This window comes from Spea bombifrons, chromosome 12 (genome assembly GCF_027358695.1).
Source record: "Spea bombifrons isolate aSpeBom1 chromosome 12, aSpeBom1.2.pri, whole genome shotgun sequence".
Taxonomy (NCBI): domain Eukaryota; kingdom Metazoa; phylum Chordata; class Amphibia; order Anura; family Pelobatidae; genus Spea; species Spea bombifrons.
This window is the reverse complement of record NC_071098.1, coordinates 27,927,164-27,949,160: the sequence shown is the minus strand read 5'-3', so window position 1 is coordinate 27,949,160 and position 21,997 is coordinate 27,927,164. Positions and strand designations below refer to the sequence as shown.

Here is a 21,997-nt window from a genome sequence, read left to right as displayed (position 1 = left end):
ACCCCCCAGCGCTGTATACAGTAATATAACCCCCCAGCACTGTATACAGTAATATAACCCCAGCGCTGTATACAGTAATATAACCCCCTGCAATGTATACAGTAATAAACACCCAGCACTGTATACAGTAATATACCCCTAGTGCTGTATACAATTACCCCCCCCCAGCGCTGTATACAGTAATGTCAGTATTCCCAAAAAATGCTTTTATCCCATTTTGCCCCAATAATCTCCCTTTATCTGCAGACCTGGAGCCGCCGTTGCAGTCAGTCATGTGATGTTTTGGGTGACTTTCCTGCTCAAACTCCACACTGAGCTGATGCTTTATGGCAATGCTAATGAAGTCCGTTCCTGCATAGACTTTCATTAGTGAGCGTGTCCAGCTTGGTGATTATACCGCAGGGAGTATGATAAGTAGTCCCGGGTTTTTTTTTTTTGCTTTTTTTTTTGTTTTTTTTTACCAATCCTTCAATATATCATAGCAGCGACATCTGTAGATTACCAGATACCTTGCTATACATCAACCACAAACCAAAAGGAGGCTGCAGAGCTCACACATCATACAAGAAGTGAAACAACGGACTGAATTCTGAACACAGGAGCGGCTGCAGAAATCATGAGTTACACGGTAAGTGCAAAAGATTCCTGGTAGAAAAATACTGTGTAGGCGGCAATCATTTTGGATTTTATTATATTTTCAAATATATATAAATATATATATATAAAAAAAAAAATTCTCTCATTTTAGGGAGGCATTTAAAAAAAAAAAAAACTAAACATTTAATTCAGGGAAAAAATAGTTTTTTATTAGATTTAAAATATTATTATTACTATTGTTATTATTTTGATTAATATTTTTATTATTATTATTATTACTATTGTTATTTTGATTAATATTTTTATTATTATTATTATTATTACTATTGTTATTATTTTGATTAATATTTATATTTTTATTATTATTATTAATATTGTTATTATTTTGATTAATTTTTTTATTATTATTATTATTTATATATTCAAGGGGTATGACAAAACTAGAAGTGACAGACTAAAACAAACCGATACAATAGCTGGAGAAGGCAAACTTACAACCTCGAGGAATATAGATAAATCACTAAGACGCTTTTACTGATACAATTATCCCTATCACAGACACAAACACTATCACTCACATGTGCAAAAGCACCATCCATCACATAAATAATACATTACACGCAGGGATATGCACTAACCCATACGCGTTATTATCGAGCACACAGCGCCTTCATGGTCACACGGATTCACACTCAAAGAAATTGCCCAACTGCTTACAAAAACACTGAGTAATAATTATGTAAATGATGAAAAACAACATCATCAAGCAATGCGGTTCTCAGTTAGGACTGTGACTCGCCTCGGCGATAAGTGGAACTGACCCTTTGTGCCTTTGCTGGGATGTTCCTCTGTCTGAGACTCTGAGGGTTCTGCTGTAGAACATCAACGTTCCATCCATCACTAATGTAGCAGAGAGTAGACAAACGAGGTGGGTCTATCCAGTTGGATGTATATCACGTAGACCATCAAGCCACAGAGGGTGCAAAGACTCTTGGGACTTGTCTAAATTACAGAGGAACCAATTAGTTCCACGACTGGGTTTGGAGCAATGGTCTACAACTTCTCTTTTGCCTAGAAGGTTTGCGAAAAGTCAACAGCAGCCTATCATTTCTAGAAGGGCCATTAGAATGTACCAAGCAACGAGTCATATTACGGGGTACCCCTAGAAAATAAGGAGGATGAGAGAGGACATAAGAGCAAACCCCATGGGTCACATCGATACATTAAAGGAACGTATGGTGGAAAAGTAGTGGTGTAGAGATGGGAGCTACGGTAGAACAGAGCATGACTTGGAGGTTTAGCGTTTAAAATGTGTCCTAGTAAATTGAATGAAACTGAAAAAAATGTTCATTTCTTGAATTGTTATCTTTAAAAAAAAAAAAAAAATCAGAAAAGTCTAATTAATGCTTTGTGCAACTGAAACAGCACCTGAAATAGAGAGCTTCAGATGACCGGGGCGTTCTATTTTTTTTTATGTATCTCCTGATTTACAAGATGTTAGCTCTACATCTTCATTGTTACTAAAACGCAACTTATTTCACTTCTTTACAGGCTCTGTATGGCTCATTTGCACCACTTTTCCAGGAAAACAGTAGCATTTTTGAGTATGAAAGTTCCTCGGACGTTGGCGACTACTCTCCATGCAACCAGGAAAAAAGCAAGGTCTTTGACCGAGATACCTTACCCGTGTTCTACGCCATCCTGTTCGCCGCGGGAATAATCGGGAACGCCCTAGTAATGATTGTCCTGCTGCGTAACAAGCGCAAGCTCCAGAGCAACGACATCTTTATCCTTCACCTGACGGTAGCCGATATACTTCTGGTGTTGACTCTACCTTTTTGGGCAGGGCAGGCTGTGACCGGGTGGCATTTTGGTGGTATCCTATGCAAAATTGTGGGCTCCATTTTCAAGGTAAACTTCTACGCTGGCATCTTCCTCCTCGCCTGCATCAGCTGCGACCGGTATTTGTCGATAGTCCACGCCGTCCAGATGTTCAAGAAGCACCGAACGAATCTCATCAACTGGACCTGCCTGGCTGTTTGGTTGTTTTGCATTTTACTTTGCATCCCCGACGCGGTGTATTTCGATGTCGTACCTGAATATCGCACCAACGTGACGGAATGTCAGCCTTCTTTTCCGGCATCAAGTTCTAAGGCCTGGAAGCTGTTCATGTCGTTCACGTTCCATATTCTGGGCTTCTTGCTCCCGCTCGCTGGCATGGTGTATTGTTACGCTCACATCATGCTCACGTTGGTCAAATCTCAAGGTTTTAAGAAGCAAAGAGCACTCCAAGTTGTTATAGCTGTTGTGGTGGCATTCTTCTTGTGTTGGACGCCATACAACATGGTGGCTTTCATCGACACGCTGATTATGCTGAAGGTGGTGACCATCAGTTGTCAATCTGAGGAAAACCTTGACTACGCGCTAACAATAACATCCGGCTTATGTTACTTCCATTGCTGTCTTAATCCGGTGCTCTATGTCTTTCTTGGAGCTAAATTCAAGAACTACTTCATGGAGCTGCTGAGCCAAGCAAGCTGTCTTTGCCCCGGTCTCAAGGAACGATACATGAAGCGCCAGCCTTCGGCGCGGTCTTCAACTTGGTCGGAATCTGCAGAAACATCTCTATCCAGGTTCTGAAACCTTCTAGCTAATGAGAAAATCAAGGGCTTATGGACATTAAAACTGCCGTGGCATTATTGCTAAGCCCTTAACATAGATCCATAAAGGTCTAATACCCCCAAAATGTCACATTAACCAATGAAAAGCAAAGAAGCCTAGAAAAACGTTGAGGAACAGTGAGGTAAAGTGTATCCCTGTGATATAAGTAGCATTCCGGTGAGGAACGTTGGCTTGTTACCTCCCCATTGTCCCCTGGAGTCTAAGGTTTGGGTGGTGACCCTCTTATAGTCCTTCCCATAGTCCCCTGGAGTCTAAGGTTTGGGTGGTGACCCTCTTATGGCTAGGAACATTGGGTATCTGGGCATAGGGAACATTTTTACGAGTTATCCAGGTGCGTTTCCCCCTTATGGTTGAGTTTAGGATTAAATATGGTGGTGTCTGGTCAGTATGATCTGTTCTTTAGGCTGGGGGAGCATTTCTGCTTATTGTTTGCCATTGAAACATTATAAAATTTACAGTGAGAAGCGAAACAAACACAAAAACTCAAATGCTTAGAAGATAGAAGCATGTATATGGAGCCAGTGCTGGAGCCACCAGCCTTAAAGCGCCAGGGCTGCCTTGTCCTCCCTTCTTCAGCGGCAGTAGCGCTAAAGCATGCTAATTATCATAACACAGCTGTAAGCCAATGTGCATTTTTTTGTAGCCTCAACAATTGTCACCATATGCAAATTATCTTTTATCTGATGTACCCGGTCATTTGCATACGGTGCCACCTAATGAAGTCATACAGATATTTTTGGTTGTTTTTTTAGTATCATTGTGACGGTTTCTGAATCAACATGACTACTTGGTAAAGCTCAACAAGGTGGGGTTGAGCCCCCCCCAGCTATATGGGTAATATTAAAATGTCTATTTTTTTTACTAAAAACATCTAAAATGTAAATATTTGATGGAAGCTAATGTATACTGATATTAAAAGGTGAATTCAATTATTTCTTCTGAGTTATGTATCATTAATCGTGTGCCATGGCCCTTCTGTTGAATGGGGGCACAACTTTTGTAAGCAAGGGTATCCATTTCCCAGGGTAGATGCATTATTTTGATAGTTATCAAAAGAAAAATGAGCCAAACATATATATGTATACACACAACTTGATACAACTTATGTTATTTTCCAAGAAAACAGACTTAAAAAAAAAAACTACCAATATTCAGCAAAAGGTGCTATTCACAGAGTCGACCACAAGAGGGCAGCAAACAGCAATTAATAAAGAAAATATCTATAACACATATCTCTGGATATTAAGCAATTAATTGCAACAAATATGTTACCTTAAACTTACCTTATGTGGATACTGTTAAATCTGCAAATTTAATGAAACAAGAGATGTGCAAGACCCCCAAAAAAGTAAAAATGATACTACAACAACATTTTGAATACATTGCGGTGCAATTAAATTAAAAATTCATATGTATTTCTGAAATAAAAATCTACTACCTTATGACTGGGTGGTACTTGATATACACGGATATCAATTTTATTCACGATAATCAATGAAAAAAAATAATAAATAAATAATGCATTGCACACAGAACGCGTTTGTGACCGCTTCCGTATACATCTAAGATACGGTATACACCTAAGAACGCGGTGGACATTGAGACACTGATCACATACCTATTCTGTATTAATATATCCTAGGACGACAGGTCCCGGGGGTAGCAGTCCCCCCGCTACAAAACTGGAGACCCCCGGTATCCCACTACACAATGTGCCGTTACATATCTCGGAGCTACGTGCCTTTAATGCGTTAATGATGATGACCGTAGGTGAGGTCCTAGGGCACCCCCAAAGATAAATACATCACTGATTAAAATGGTAATTACGCATTCGGTTGCGTTGGCCGGTTTGGGACCTTTAACTATTCATGCGAAAAGGCTACTCCCAGCTCACAACTGGACAACTGGGTTTATTTACTAAAAGAGGGATTTCCAGGTAAATAAAAACTGGCGAAGGTCCAAAAAGCTTTTGCAACTTTAGGTTTTTTTCTATGGTCGTCCAATAAAAAGTATCAACTTCAGTTAAAGACTCCATCTTCTCTTACACCGATACTACTATATGCATCGAAGGAGAGTTCAGGTTTCCAGTCATTAAATTATTTTTGCATTTTGATCAGCCAACCCGTGTTGAGTTTCTCCTGCAAGAAGGGGTGAGCCGGTCCTGAATAATGAATACCTAAATCACAGAGGAGACCCTTATGGATGTTACAGATTTGGCCGTGCTGGGGCAGCCACTACTAACGGCCATTCAAAATGAATCAACAAGTTACAACTCTTCTTCCGGATCCACTTTTAACAAATAGATCCCTTCAGCCAACCTCAACAGTGAAGATACTTTTACAGTTCGTATCTAGAATGTGGTTTACATCAATCAAAATCAATCAAAATCAATCAATAAAAATCAATTAAAATCCAGCATGGGATAGGTGAGTGGGGTCCCGAGAATACACCCTTACGGCTTGAGCTGGTCCTTATTCAGCGATGGCATTTTTTGGAACGTTGTAAGCTGTGGGTTGTGTTTGTGAAGTTGTTTCATAACGTTCATCTTCAGTTTGGTCATTTATTGTGTAAATGGTTTCATATCATCCTAAAAGAGAAGTTAGATGAGCTCCCGTGCGAACTCACGAAGAGAATATCTCTTATTCGACAGACTCTGTGGTTCTGAAGGCTCATGAAACTCTTTTATTGGACTTTGTGTTGGCCTAATAAAGGATATCACCTCCAACTAAAGACTCCCTCTACCCAAAGCTGCCTCAAAGTAAGCGTGGTGGTCATAGAACATCCAAGATTATGCATGCCCTACGAAAGTCAGGGCTTAAGACGACGGTCCCTTCATCATGAAGTTCCTAGAATCTAACTGGATCTTCACGTTAAGCTGAGCTCAATGTGACAGACAACTGCAACAATCATGAACCTTATGTGTGAGCAGCATCTGTTCTCCTGAGTGTATGGGGTCTTCCAACAGACGGCACAAACACTAATTATGTAATGTCTTAGAATCTCCTGAGTTGTGACCATGTTGGGGTTTTATCTGATGACTCTCTGGTCTGCATAATGTCCAGTGATGTATCAATGCCGCCATCGCCATCCACAGAAGGGACTATCCTAGTGTTTCTACTCCCTCCCTCTTAAAATCTGCCTGCCACCAGCTGATGCAAATAATTTTGGCCTTTGTTGGTCAACATCTTGGATTGTTCTGGAAGCTCAACCATGTCTAAGGTCCATTCCAATTGGTCTCCTCTAACATTATTTTTAAAAAACACCAGATTTGTCCAGTGCTGCTTCCCCATTAGGACTGAAGTCACGTTCACACTACTCTAGTTTACTTGGTTTATGTGAGTGTTGTAAATGCTTCGTGTACGTGCAACCACTCTTCCCCACAATGAAGACATATAACTTCTTTAAACTTACATGTTCCTGGGTTGTGGCAATATCTCGTTCATCTTTTTAACACGCAGGGGGTGGGAGTCAGTGGGCCCCTTGTTTCGATACTTTGTACACGAGTGTGTTGAATATTTCTTCTCTTTCTCTATTAGTTATACGTATTGGTGGTCCTAGTGCTGGTAAATACTCAAACCCAAAACTGAATTTCTTAAATAAATGTAAGATTCTGCCTAATTTATCATTTAAGGAACACACAAGCAGGTATTAATAGAATACATAAAGACACATTCTGTCTAAGTGGAACAGCAAAGCCTACAAGGTAAGTCCAAGCCAAAGTTGACATACCCAGCTATAGTCATTTCCTAATTGCCCCATAACTGCCTAATTGGCAGAAGTTTTAGGCATATCAATGGTTCTCAGATCAAAGCAAATCTGAGAACCATTTATTAGGGGTTGGACCTCTTTTTGCCTTCAGAACTGTCTTCATTCTTCGTGGAATACTTTTTACAAGGTGTTGGAAACGTTCCTCAGAGATTTTGGTCCATAAGGACATGATGGCGTCACGCAGTTGTCGCTGATTTGTCTGCTGCACATCCATGATGCGAATCTCCCGTTCCACCGCATCCCAAAGGTGCTCTATTGGATTGAGATCCGGTGACTGTGGAGGCCATTGGAGTTCAGTGACCTCATCGTCATGTTCAAGAAACCAGTTTGAGATGATGTGAGATTTGTGACATTTTGCATTATCCTGCTGGAAGTAGCCATCAGAAGATGGGTACACTGTGGTCATAAAGGGATGGACATGGTCAGCACCAATAGGTGTCACGTTTAAACGATGATCAATTGGTAGTAAGGGGCCCAAAGTGTGCCAAGAAAATGTCCCCCACACAATTACACCACCACCAGCCTGAACCGTTGATACAAGGCCGGATGGATCCATGCTTTCATGTTGTTTATACCAAAGTCTGACCCGGCCATCTGAATGTCGCAGCTGGAATCGAGACTCCTCAGACCAGACAACGTTCTTCCAGTCTTCTATTGTCCAAATTTGGTGATTCTGTGCAAATTGTAGCCTCAGTTTCCAGTTCTTGGCTGACAGGAGCGGCACCCGGTGGGGTCTTCTGCTGCTGTAGCCCATCTGCTTCTAGGTTTGATATGTTGCGCGTTCAGGGCTGGTATTCTGCATACCTTGGTTGTAATGAGTGGTTATTTGAGTTACTGTTGCCTTTCTGTCATCTCAAACCAGTCTGGCCGTTCTCCTCTGATGTCAAAAAGGCATTTCTGTCCCACAATTGCCACTCACTGGATATTTTCTGTTTTTCTGACCATTCTCGGTAAACCCAAGAGACGGTTTGGGTGAAAATCCCAGCAGATCAGCAGTTTCTGAAACACTCAGACCAACCTGTCTGTCACCAATAACCACCATGCCGCGTTCAAAGTCACTTAAATCCCCTTTCTTCCCCATTCTGATGCTCTGTTTGAAATGCATTGAGTTGCTGCCATGTGATTGGCTGATTAGCTATTTGTGCTAACAAGCAATTGAACGGGTTTACCTAATAAACCGGCCAGTAAGTGCATTTTATAGGTGAAAATTTGATTTAAAAAAATGTTAATTAAGGGTTAAATACATGAAACAAGGTTTCCAAAGCCCCCATTTGCCTTGAAATAAACAGTAAACAATTTAGGTGCTAACACTATGTAGAAAAAGGGAAATTCAAATTGCATCAAGACTAGAGGAGTCTCAAGACGTTGAGCGCTATTCTGCGGTATCTTTTTTTTTACAAAAAAAAGATCAGAAATTTTGATAAACTGCTAAACTTCCTTTTTTTTTGGCACAAACCCTTATTTTTTCTTTATTACTACTCGCCTTGTGCTCAGAACCAAAATTCATCCCAAGTGAAGATAAGAAGCATCTCCATTAAGTTAAATACTTAAACATAGCCTCGCGGAGGAAGTGCTAAAGGATGGCAAGCGGCGACAGCTCCTACTCCTACTACGACTATGATTATGTAAGTATTGCTAATTGATAATAATTATTATTATTATAATCAGAGAACTGAATCATTAAAGGGTTAATAATAATAAATCAGAGAACTGAATGAATATTTTGATTCAAGTCTATAACTACTGGGACTGAAGCATCAATGGACCTTATTGTCCCTTAAATAAAATTAGCTCTTATTAAGAAGATCCTGAGTATTTTAGAATTATTTGAATATTTATTATTACTGGCATTCCTGTAGTACTTGAATATTACCTTCATCTCTTAACTAAACATTTTAGCCTTTATTTTTAGTCCCTTCTCCATGATCTGCCCCTTAGACCTTTGTTCTTCTAGATTACCACCAAGTCTCCCCCACTCAGTGTATGCCCCCCCCATTTGTATCCTTCAATAATCTATATTTAATCTCCCCTAATTTTCACCTCTCCAAAATATATAACCCCTGCTTTGATTTGACATCCACTCCCCACTGACGGTGAAGAAGTGGATGGGCCATGAGGTTGTCTTCTCTGTGGAAAAACAGCATTGGCTCCATCTCTTGGCAAATGGCCATCATACATCGATCTAACTCCCAATTCTGCATGGGTTATATTATTTACTGGATTATTCTTGGAATTAGACTTCTAGTATAAAAATCTAAAACTTTTTTTTTCCCCCAGAAAGAATCATTTACCGATAAGCCATTAATCCCACCTTGCTTTATGGACTCCACTGCCCAAGTCAACCAAAATGTAATCTCTGTAGTGTTCTTGCTTGTGTTTGCTCTGGATATTATGGGTAATGGACTGGTCATATACGTCCTGAGTAGAAAGGGCAGCAGCTGGCATATATCTGACCACTACTTATTTCAGCTGGCCGTGTCGGACCTTCTGCTTGGACTCACTCTGCCATTTTGGATAACTCAGTTCCTCCATGGTTGGGTTTTTGGTCTGGTCCCATGCAAGCTGTTGGGGGCACTTTTCACCATTAACATGTACAGTAGTATCTTCTTCTTAGTCTGCATCAGCTTAAATCGTTATCTTTCCGTTGTCCTTGCGGTGGAGTTACATGGAAAGCAGAGACCCATCCACACCTTCATCATCTGTGCCCTTGTCTGGAGCACGGCTTGCATGTTGTCATGGCAAGAACTTTACTTCAGAGATGTTAGGTATATGGGACATGTAGAAAACGCTGTCTGTTATTATAACTTCGTTCCTCAACAAGCTGACACGTGGAGGATTACGCTGCGACTCATAAACCTTTCCCTGGGTTTCATGGTTCCTTTAGGACTCATGACTTTCTTCTACTCCAGAATTTTCTGCACGCTTCGGCAGTCTAGAAGCAACCGTTCAAGGCGACCCCAAGTAGTCATTGTGGGTCTACTGCTGGTCTTTGTGCTTTGCTGGATGCCATATAACTTACTTCTTTTCATCGACTCTCTTCAAAGGCTGGGCTTCATCGAACGCTCATGCCAGCTGGAGAAGATGTTGGACACGGCTGTGACGGTCACAGAAACCATGGGCCTCGCTCACGTGTGTCTCAACCCCTTTGTGTACGCGTTTGTGGGCATCAACTTCAGGAAAGAGATCTACAAACTTTTCAAAAGAAGATCAGATCCCGCCAGACGGATGAGCGTGCTTAGCAGCAGGGACGGAACAGTCGAGACCGAGCATAACCCTTCATCTTCCAAAATTTTGTGATTGCAATGTTCCTGGTATTTAACCTGCCCCAATACTACCATAATTCTACAATACAAGCAATATATTCTTAGCCTTAATCCGTGCTTGGTCTCGTCTTAGATTTAGGACTGATAAAGGTCTGAGTCTTTACAGGCTGGACGAGCTGAGTCTGATCTGCCTTCAAATTCTACGTCTCAATAGAGCATTGACGATGTACGGTTTCAAGAGGTTCAAGGAAGGGCGAATCGTCAGAATTCCAGAACGTGTATTTTACTATATGCCAAAGTAGTTGTAGAATTTGAATCTTCCCATCTCTGTCAGCGTAAGGCAAGATTTACTTTACTGAGGGGGTAGTAGATAAGTGGAATAGTCTCCCAATAGACATGGTAGAGGCTAATAAAATAAGGTGGGATTGGCATATGGCTCCTGAATCTAAGACAACAGCGTGTTGTGGGTACTGAAAAAAGTTTTTAAATGTGTTTATGTAAACTATTAGGACTTTACTGCTAATATTGGTACTTTATATCTGTTAACAGTGAGCTTGGAATAAGTGCTAAAAGTGAGATGTTTGGCTGAAATAAACCCTGCTCCATTTTACGTCTCCTGTCTTCATTGGGTAGCCTGATCGGGATTTACTGGATAATCGCCTTCAGACCCTCAGGGGTATAATCAATGATGAGCGATCGTCCTTTTCACTTCAAAGCAGATCATTTGGTTTATGTTGAAATAAGCTCAGAATGACTAAAAAAGGATTTATGGTGAACGAAACCTGTCCACGACGCATGTAGATGAGGAGGAACTTCTACATATATGTGAGCTACATTTCCATTCATCTTAGTCATAGAATACATAAGACAAAAAAACACTTCAGGACCATCTAGTGGTGGAAAAATAGGACGACAGAGCAGAAAAAAAACCAGAATAGATGCCTCCAGAGAAAATACCCAGAGGAGGATCCAGAGTTTTTCTGGAGAAGATAAAGTTGGACAAATAATTGTAGAATTCTTACTTGGAACCTATTTTTGGAATGTGTTTTGGTGTCCAGGTGAAGGAACGTAACGCTTGATAGGTTTGGTTGGTGTAGGGTTCATTTATGATGGTTGGGTGCTGTAGACCCTCTCCGTTTTATAAAAGAGGGATCATTCCCCAAAATATTTGAGCAGCGCTTGTACCCCTTTATTGTGGTGGATGTGGTTACTTCTTCCTGCTAAGACGCTGAGTTACCCTTATGCCATTTATAGATGATATTCGGAAGTCAACATAAGCGACAAAGATGTGCAGGTCGGGCATATTGGGCGCATGATCTTCACTGCCCACAAAAGCAGTGAGCCGTCTGTCCAGGACAGCGCCGGTATCTCCCCACCTTCTCCGCGGTCCTAAGATTCCAGTGATTCAGTAACGTCGTCAGGCGGCCGCGGCATTAAAGTTTGAGGGACCTACCAGTTATCATATACATTAAAGGTCTAACGTCCCATGCAGCACAAAACACAGCTTTTCATATATTTACTATATATATATATATATAAAATGTGTGACCTTGTCATCCAGATGTTTGTAGCTGACACCACATAGATTTTTATAGATTTCCTCAGCATCTCAGTAATTTATTTCATCAGATAAAGAGTGGTGGATAAATGGAACGGCCTCCCAGCAGAAGCGGTAGAGGGTAATACAGCACGGGAACTTAAACATGCATGGGATAGACATACGGCTCCTGAATCTAAGACAAGACCAACGACTGATTAAGGTCCGAGTCTTTACAGCAGGAGAAACGGGCATTTAACGCGTTTGGGGTAAATGTTTGGGGTAACAGTAATTTCGTTATTGTAAATGGGCAGCTTTTTCAGTGCAGTCCATCACCCCAGGATAGCTGTATTACAACGATTAGGTAAGATTTTATATGTGGAGATTCCCCTCTAGATTGTAAGCTTGCGAGCCGAGCCTCCACCTAATGTGACGGTTTGTCTCCGTCTGTCGGTTCCCGTTTTGTCAGACCCCTTGAATTTATGTATTGTAAGAAGTGCTGCGTAAAGTGTTAGCGCTGTATAAATAAAAGATAATAATAATAATAATAATAATAATAATAATAATTCGGAGCGCTACAAAGAAGCAAAGTGCTGGTCTGGGGAGGCCGGAGCTTGAAAGCGAAAGTGAAACTTATCCACGAAGCTTCTCCTCCTCCCTTTTCAAAAGACAGCCCTCCAATTCCAGAAGACAAGATGTGGTACAGCAAAGGAGCCCCCAGTAGCGCCTTAAAGCTATTATCAGGTAAGCCCGATCTGTCACACTGACCCCCCCCCCCCCTTATGGAACCCCTTACAGTCACAGAAGGGTTAACAGCATATGTTTAGGCTTAAAAAACATGACCAGTTGCCATTCTTTTGTGTAGCCATTCCCCGCCCTAGGCTTATTATTTGATCTTTGACTTGCTTTTGTCCCTGTGTGACTTCTTAGCAAACCTCATGTGTCCTTAACCCTTCCTGGACCAGAAGGGAGAGGTCAGTGTGTCCTGCCACCTCCTTCTGCCACCGAAGGGGTTAAATGCTTCTCATTAACCCCTTAATGACAAAGCCCGTACATGTACTGGCTCAAAATGCATTGTTTTCAATGGGTTTAGGAACCACCCATTGCCCTTAAGGAGTTAACAGCCACTGCTTCATTCAGGAAGTAAAAGCAGGATGTTGTGCAGTTTTAAATTGCAACATAAGGTAGAAAAAAAAGAAAAGAAAAAAAAAAGAGGGCCTGTACCAATTTAACCCCTTAATGCCCACTTAACATAATGAATTCCACAAGCTCCAGTGTATGATATTCATATATTTGTCACTTGCCCCTTTCGGAAGCGGGATTTCAGAGAGTTTAGTATTTTGGCACGGCTTGTTTTTAACATGAAAAGTAGTATTGAATTTAAAAAAAAAACCAAAAAAAACTTTAAAAAGTCAAATTCATATAACTGTATATTATATAAATGATATACAATATATTATAATATTATGTTTATTATTCTAAAAGCAAATCATTCTACTCATTAATTTAACTAAAAACTGCATTATTACTCTTTTCTATGTATTTTGTTTCCTTAAAATTTAGTTTAAATCCATTTTTACATTTTTCTGTTTTTTTATTTTTTGTTGTTGTTGTTTTTAACAGCAGTTTTAAATGTTTACTGATAACACGGGTGGCTCCACGCAGACACACCCACACACCTTCCTTTTTAAAATTAACCCCTCGACATATAGATTTTTGTATTTAGAATTTACATCGATTTTAGTGTATTTGGTCCATTTTGGGTTTGTTTTTATTTTTCATTATTTGTTATTATTCCATGATTTCACACCAGCGAAATAGTCAGTGATCGGCGTTAAGGAAATATAGTAAAAAATCCACACACCTATGGGGTTAACCAGAGGTTGCATCACCGGACAGAACTTTGTACTTGAAAGTCATCGCTGGTGGTTTTAGGCCGAGATCAACAAATCTCGATGACGTTTTGAAGGTCGCTCAAGCTAAATTCCCCGACGCAGGTAGTAGAGATGATGCACCTCCTCTGCATCCTATCAGTACCCCAACCCATCCATGCTTTTGGCACCTTAGCCTCTACAATAACAGTTAAGGGGGGTTTAGGGTGAGCGGCCTTCCACACTTCTCATCATGGTGCCGCCATACGCAGTAGAACATTTGCTTGGCAAATTTGTTAGCTTCACTGATCCATGGAATGAAGCCAACCATGACGGCTACATTGATGGCTCTAAATAATTCGCTAACAATGAACTCTGAAAACATTTTGTATATAAATGCAGAGTTGTATTTACCTTTGGCGCTGCCCCAGGCCTGACCCAGGTTAGAGCCCCCTCTCCGGCCGCCATGCTCAATACGGAGTGATGGGACATGACGTCATCCTGTGTCCCAAAGGCAAATAGGGCCTTGGATGCAATCTATGGACACGGGCCTTCAAAGTCTAAATGGGATGGTTGGGGAGATCTTCTCTGTAACCAGCCCATCGACCGGCAGCGCACAGGGCCCAAGAACCGGCCCAGACCAGAATTTCTGTGCTCCTCTATCCAGCCATATCGGCAGATTCGTATTGTTTTTCTAACAATTACCCAACACATTGAATCAGAGTGAATAAATCATCCCTTACAAAAAAAATATTGCAGTTTTTCTGAAGTAATACTGCAGTTTTTTGGACATGAAAAAACTGCAATACTGCACTTTTACGGCAGTATTACTGCACATTTACTGCACATTTACTGCATTTGTACTTCACTGTACTGCAGTTATTTTTGTACGGAAGTACAAATGCAATAAAGCTACAGTACTTTGAAGTACAACTGTAGTTTTGCAATATAAAAAAAGTGCAGTAATACTGCAGTAAAAGTGCAGTATTGCAGTTTTTTCATGTCCAAAAAACCGCAGTATTACTTCAGAAAAAACTGCAGTAATTTTTCGTAAGGGATTGGACGCATCCATTATGTATTAGTGTGAAAGAATATCAGTTCCTGATCCATTAAAGGGACACTCCAGCCATCATGCATAATGTTGATGGCGTCATCTTTAGCAAATGCCTGGGGGAACTTCTGCGGAATCCCCCCTTTATACATTTGCCCCTCAGCTATTTTCCATGCCACATGTGCTTTGCTGATCACGTGTTCATGGACGCATTATGTGCACCAAGAAGCTCCAGCGGTGGCTCAACAAACACTGCAGACAGTGGGGGTCTGTCATGGCCCCTTGCATATGTGCAGAAAGTGCCCCCTTAATTAAATAGGTGATTCGCTACAAGAGTTTCAATTTTATCGGAGCTGTGTGCGTTGAAGGCCTGTTGTTGCGTAACCGCGCCCTGCCCTTAAATTGTTAATAATGACTTAAAGAGACACTCCGGTGGAACACAGGAGTGATGGGAGTGATAAAGGGCCATTGGAACACAGGAGTGATGGGAGTGATAAAGGGCCTCTCTACGCCTGTGAAGAGATTTCATTAAAAAATCATCCGTTTCCAGCTACAATAGTCATTTACAACATTAACCCGGTCTGCGCTGGATTACCGATCCATTTCAGTGACCCCAAACTGTTGAACAGTAGTATATATTCCTGAATAGTGACCAACAGTCCAAAAAGGAGTCTTATGTCCAGGCTTTTTCCGGCCTCAGTTCATTTTAAGGTTCAACTAACAGACGTTTTATTATGTTGTATATTTTCTGGCTAGAGGGGGCCTGCAGTCTCGGACCTGCAACGGGGTGTAAGCTCTGTTGGCCAGGGAATTATTGAGTCAAAGAAACAAACTGTGAGCACCTGCTTTAGCTGGTGGCCACCTGCCTCAGGGCCCAATGTACTGCTGGAGCATTTGCCGGGTGTGCAAGATTCCCAGTCCTGTGTCCCCTGCCCTCTGTTTTAGACACCTGCCAGTGCTGTGTTCGGGAGGTCACTATCCGAGGCGTGACCCGTACCGATGGGCCCTCTGCTGCTGTGCATCTTCTCTATGCATAGTGCCGGGATAGGACGTCCTAAAAAAGAGACGATGGAGCTTTGCACAGGACTGTCCCGCCGAGAGCTGTGTCACATTAGGGAGGGCAATTGCCTGGTAGGCTTCTCTGTCCTAGTAAAGCCCAAGGCCACCGGGCCACCAACCTTGGCCAACATACAAATCTGATAGCTGCTCCCCAGTTGTATAGTAGAGAAGCAGCTGCCCCCCATGTTTCTGTATTAGACACGCTGATGTTCTCCTCCTGATTTCCATCCTTTTCATGATTTTGTCTTCCAGTTCTCCTTACCTTATGGATGCCCCTATGCGGTGGAGTGAACATCCAGCTAATTCCCAGCGTTCCACACAAAAACGAGACCGTCCTTCTGAACGTCATTAATGTGGCTGAGAATATATTAAGCATCAGCTGGTATAAAGGAAGCATGCCCAGCGCGTCAACCCAAATATTAACCTATTTACCAGGTTCTTCTCCACCGCAGATAGCAGGGGCTCAGTATTTCCCTGAAGCCAGCTGTTTTGCAAATGGCTCTTTACTCATCATAGGTCTCAAAAAAGAATTTGAGGGGAATTACACGGTACAGATACAGCTGAGCACATTAAAACAGGACACGGTGTTCCTACGAGTGGAAGGTGAGTCGATTCCTCGTTGAAGGGAAGGCATAGATGTTTTCACTGTATATATCGGGGCAGTGCCCCATGGTAAACAGGCATGTGTGGATACCCTCAGCATTCTCTTAAAACTCTTGCCATGGGTACCGTCCTGAAAAGGAGAAAAGAGAAAAAAGGAGTCTCAGAAGAGCGCAGAAGTACCTGGTCATTGCCTGCCGAAGCATTTTCCCTTACAGTCTTCGGCAGGCAATTCGTTTTTTCGTTTTCTCCTTTTTTCTCCTTTTCTCCTTTTTTCGTTTTCTCCCTTTTTCCCTTTCTTCCTTATATCTCACAAGGACTTAAAATGTAAGTCGTCATCTCCATAAATACACATAATATTACCTCTGAAAGGTTGAAATCCATGGACTTGAATCTTGTTTTGATTCTAATTAAACAACTATGTCACCACTTTATGGCCCGTAGTAGTCCGTGATTAAAAATGTTCTATTAACTCTTTGCATTTATGCAGAAAAGGTTGGAACTCCAAAATACGACGGCCTTACTCCTGGTGCGATCGTCGGCATCGTCATAGGGGTCCTCGCCATATTATCCATTGTTATTGTCATCGGTTTCCTGTTTTTCAAAAAGGGCAAGACTCAGAGTGAAGCGGTGTCACGAGGTAAGGATGGGTTTCCTTTTTTATTTTATACGGTTAGGGGGAAAAAAATGGTTCATTTATTCCATTTAATGCGGACTTGCCAAACGACAAAGTATTAACTTACAGACCATAGAAAAGCTGTAAATTATGGTAAAATTGAAAAAAAAAATGATTTGTTTCATTATTGTAAGACATAACTTTCTTCTCTCCTGTAATCACGTTGTCCGTAGAGAGTTCTTGGACTGATTTCTTTAAACTGGAGCTTCTCACTTAAATTTCCTTTCTGCCAATCAATGAAGAGAAGGTCAGATTCAGGTTGCTGACCATAAAGCGTCGCTCCAGCCATCTTTAATGCCTATGGTTCTTTTTTTTCACGTGATGCGGTTGGTGGATGCACGCGGGGGTCTGCGGTTTGTATGGATCAATTCCCATTGCTTTCGAACGGAGCCCTTTCCTGCCACTGATTGACAGCTCCGAGCAGCCAATCAGTTGCAAGAAAAGTGAGCATATAAAAAATATCAAAATAATTCCCCACTGATGTCACCATTACGGGGAACCTTCAAGTTCCAACAAAATGTAGTTAACTCCTGGAGCAGGGAGACCGGTCGTCTCCCCAGGCCGAGTTTCAGTACCAGGATTTTCAAAGTCCGTACGAGAGACTCTATTGGCTGCCAGCAGGGGGCTCATCTTGCATCAACCAATGAAGAGCAGCTGCACTTCATTGGTTGATGGCAGTGGAGGCCCCTGCCGGCGAACAATAGTGTTCCTCGTACGGACCTTTAAAATCCTAGCACCGAAGCTGCTGCGTACCGCGTTAACCCTGTATTAACCCTTTATAAAAAAAAAGACGAAGAAAAAAACGAACACAAAGAATATTCGCCCGAACCGAACACTGGAACGGGTGAATATTCGCAGAACACGAAGATTTTTTCCCCCCCGCGAAGACGAACACACAGAGTTGGTCGGCGCCCAAGTCTAGTTTCCAATACAAATGATTTATTATTATTAGCTTTTATTTATGTAAAAGTTGTTCGTTTTCCTTATTGTGATTTATTTGTGATTTATTTATTTCCGATTTCATGGTTTTGGTCGTTTAAACCCACGGACTGTTTATGATCTCCCTAAACAGCCCAGGATGTAGGGGCAGCGTCCAAAAATCGTGAATAACAACAGAAAATCATCGTAACCTTTCAAGGGTTAACAGAGTTAATGCTGCATGTAGACAGCACTAGAGACGGATGCGGCCTTGATTTGTCTTTCTATTGACGTTCTAGGTTCACCACCAAGTGGCTATAAACATGCGGAAAATGGAGATAATGTAAGTAACAGCATTAGAGCATTATTACCCGTGTTACTCTGTGTGAGCCTGTGTTCTATTTCCCTGATATCCCCTACAAGCCCTGGACCAGGGCTGCCTTCAATGGGGCGCAAGCACTACCCGCCCTATGCGACTAACCTGATCTGCCCCAAAGTCTGTAACCCTTCTGTCTTCCTCCGTTTACTCTGTTGTACAAGTATTCAATCTAAAATAAGGAAACCATGCTAAAGTGTTTGTCTCTTTGCAGGAGCCGTGACTTAAAGAAGGTCTGTCCCTTTAAGAAGATCCGCGGTCAGATCGCAGACTTTGATTCCTTTTTGCGTTTTGAAGAACTTATTTATCAGTTGGCAGGCGTTTTAACTGCCCTTATTCACGTTTCATTAGGAACGGCCATCACTAGCAATGTTTCTCCAACCGGAAGGCCCCATATAATGTATAATCTAACGAGAGAGGAGACTTTGATGAACTCTCATGGTTTGGCTATACATTATACATATATATATTAAGTTACCACTACTTGTAGTTTGAGCTTCGCATTGTAAAGGGGACCTGAACCGTGTTATGTTGCTTCACATAAAACTCTTCTAGTTACAGATACACTGTTACAGCAAGACCAAAATCCTCTATACAATTCCCGGTGTGTATATGTGTGTGTGTGCTAGTATGGTTTTTTTTTATATAATAAAGCGCTTGTTTATATGGCTTTATACATTTGATTTGATTGTAAAGTGTTGAATATAATATTAAACGCACGTGTTGAACGGACATATCGGCTGTCACGTGTACTTTAAAGCATATGATAACTGTGTAGTCCCCTTGTAAATTATGCAGAAGGAATTCTGTACAACCCCCCCCCCATATAAATATTGGGAGGATAAGTAGGTAGTAGACACGACCAAACACCCAACTTTGCCCCGGAGAAAGCCTGTCACTGCAATAAAAGGGTTAAATATCCAGCCCTGTTTCTTAACTCTTAAAAATTCATCCATTTTCTATGGCAACAACCCAGTCGTGCTTGCTTCCGTGTCACGTGACAATTATGTGTTCCCGGCAAAAACGACGAATGACGGAATATATTACACGATTACACAATTAAACCGTTATTTCCAGGATAGGTTTGGGAACTGATGTTTCTGACGGTGCATTTATTTACGAAAAGTATCAATGTAAGGAGAGTAGGTCTTAAAATGCAGCCGAGGACTTTCACTACTCATTAAATTTAATGAAACTAAATTTCAATAATAAAAATAAACAAAAACAATCATTTGTTTTAACAAATTTCTGATTTTTTTCATGCAAATGATGTGACATTTGCATAACTGCTTGAAACTATCGCCTGTCATGTTAATTTGTTTTTGGCCACCAGGTGGCGACATATTTCTATAAAATTTCCAACGTTTTTCTACATAGACCATGGGTAAATTATGAATTTTATTTATTTATATGAAGCGTAAACTTATCCCATTGATAAAGGTGACTTTTACAACAAAAAGTTGGGGACTCTGGGTCTCTTTTCTGAACTTCCTGAAGTTCGCAGTTCTGCGTATATTTATTTGTATATGGCTGTAGGTATATGTGTCTGTTGTGAAGTATAGCTTTCCGCATTCATGCAATAAATCTAGATCTGATTCGTATACTGAATAAACTAATATGGGGCTCCTCTGGCAGCTGCCCTTCATTGGTTGATGCCGGACGAGCTCCCTGCCAGCGACCAATTGAGTTGCTCTTATGGACCTTTAACTACTTGAGCGATCCTACGGATTCACGTTAACCCCTGCTATACTACAAAGACTTAAGATAGGGTAGAGGCAGTGACTTGTACAGGGGGAAGGGACCAGGGAGATTAGCTAGAAGATATTTATGAAGACAAACACGAATAAACAAAAGTAAACACAAAGAGAAAAACAAACACAGGAATACAAAGATGTTTTCCCCCAATGACGAACATAAAGACTTTGCCAGCACCCAAGTCTATTTATTATTATTATTTTTTTTTTTATTCACAAAAGCAGTAAAACAGCATTCTTTTGCATTTAAATAGGTTTGCACAGGCGTTAACCTTTTGAGTGCTGGGGATGGTTGCTAGAGTCGAGACCCCGAGGGTGAAGGGAGGCATTTGAAAACTAAGCTTTGATGTGGATGACGAGGCACCTGGAGTCTTCAACTTAGGGTTGTCAGTTTGTGACAATGTATATGCCGGAGCCAGCGCTTTAACCCCTTAAGGGCAATGGGCGGTCCCTAAACCCATTGAAAACAATGCACTTTGAGTACATGTACAGGCTTTGTCATTAAGGGGTTAATCATTGAAACACTGTATTTGCCTGCAGATAAGAACCACTCGGACCATGTAGTCTGCCCGTTTTTCCTGTTGGAAGGACTCAAACCTCAAAGGGAGCTTCTGAAGATAATTCTTCAGTCTCCTGTTATTAAAACATTTTTCTAATTCCACCTATGGCACCAGAAAGCCATTGTACCTACGATGGAAGGACAGCCGTGTCCTCTGTATGAAAGGCCAAGTGTGCTCTATACGATGTATTGGTTTAGTGTAGAATGCCATAAGCTTGCAATCACACATACGGCGAGCACCAACGACACAATGTTTATCAGGCGCCTTACACAAAATACTCATTATATTACATTTATACGGCGCCAGCAGATTCCATATTGGATCAGGAGGATACATTTAAAATCACAAACAATAATAACCTGGTAGAAGGAGAAGAGGGAGAAGCTGCTCCTGGGAGCTTACAATCTAATCGGTGGAACAGTAGGAGAGGACGGCATCGATGGGGATGAGTTGGTTGAGTTGGGATGAGCTGTCAAGGCTGTTGGTTGTTCAGATGGCTTAGACTGGATGCTGGCTGTGAGTGTTCACTCGCATGAGAATGGACACAATGTACTTAATTAATAAATACCTGCGTTTACTCAAAGATCGGAAAGGGCCGAGACCCAAAACTAAGGGCAGCCAGGTTTCAAAACTAGGACATTATCTATGTAACCAGTTCTAATGCTGAGCCCCATCAGATAAGTAATTAAAGAACCTCCAACAAATGAATCCAAATGGAGTAGAAAACTAATTTAATATTTACAAAGAAGCCCCCACTGTTCGTTAGTGTCGTGGGACACGGGACGTTTGGCCAGAAGAGTTGTTGCCTGCTAGTAGCACGGTAGCCATCAGGAATTTCGGGACCCAGTTGGGGTGTACGTGCCTCGGCCCTCCATCAGCGTTATAACCTCTCCCCATGTTCTCAGTCCCCTATTTCCAGTTCCCCTCCTGCAATCGTGTCTTTCCTTTTACAGAATATTCCAGCGTGAGATTGAAAGGAAGAAAATATAATCCGGGAATCCCCAAAAGCCCGTTCCAAGTATCCAGCGCGCTCCGTAAAACCCACTTATCGTCTGAAAAAGAATTCTCATTTCTATTTGTATAGCGCCAGCAGAATCCGTAGCGCTGTTACAATACGGGACAGTTCGATTATCATCACTTCTGTTCTAAAAGTGTCCTTAACTTATAAAAGGGACGATAAAAAGGAGTGTGAGCGAGTAGTCAGATTGTATTAAAGCACAGCGATGGTCTTCCCTCGTTCAGAATCGCCAACGTGGCAAATGGTTTATTGGAGAAGTAAGCGTAG

The 21,997-nt window shown here is 41.5% G+C and overlaps 3 protein-coding genes across 3 annotated transcripts; all 3 read left to right on the top strand.

Annotated features, from left to right (window-relative positions):
- The first annotated feature begins 541 nt into the window (after window positions 1–541).
- On the top strand, window positions 542–3,364 carry LOC128470581 (C-X-C chemokine receptor type 3-like). Its single transcript, XM_053452463.1, has 2 exons — window positions 542–628; window positions 2,149–3,364. Exons 1-2 carry the CDS (start codon window positions 617–619, stop codon window positions 3,235–3,237), a joined length of 1,101 nt encoding a protein of 366 aa, XP_053308438.1. The 5' UTR covers window positions 542–616; the 3' UTR covers window positions 3,238–3,364.
- Window positions 3,365–8,627: 5,263 nt separating this feature from the next.
- On the top strand, window positions 8,628–10,356 carry LOC128469716 (C-X-C chemokine receptor type 3-2-like). Its single transcript, XM_053451519.1, has 2 exons — window positions 8,628–8,672; window positions 9,325–10,356. Exons 1-2 carry the CDS (start codon window positions 8,628–8,630, stop codon window positions 10,342–10,344), a joined length of 1,065 nt encoding a protein of 354 aa, XP_053307494.1. The 3' UTR covers window positions 10,345–10,356.
- A 2,149-nt stretch (window positions 10,357–12,505) lies between these two features.
- On the top strand, window positions 12,506–19,130 carry CEACAM19 (CEA cell adhesion molecule 19). The gene is made up of 6 exons (XM_053451518.1): window positions 12,506–12,591; window positions 16,081–16,446; window positions 16,570–16,607; window positions 16,876–17,068; window positions 18,322–18,365; window positions 18,613–19,130. Exons 1-6 carry the CDS (start codon window positions 12,543–12,545, stop codon window positions 18,619–18,621), a joined length of 699 nt encoding a protein of 232 aa, XP_053307493.1. The 5' UTR covers window positions 12,506–12,542; the 3' UTR covers window positions 18,622–19,130.
- The last annotated feature ends 2,867 nt before the right edge of the window (window positions 19,131–21,997 follow it).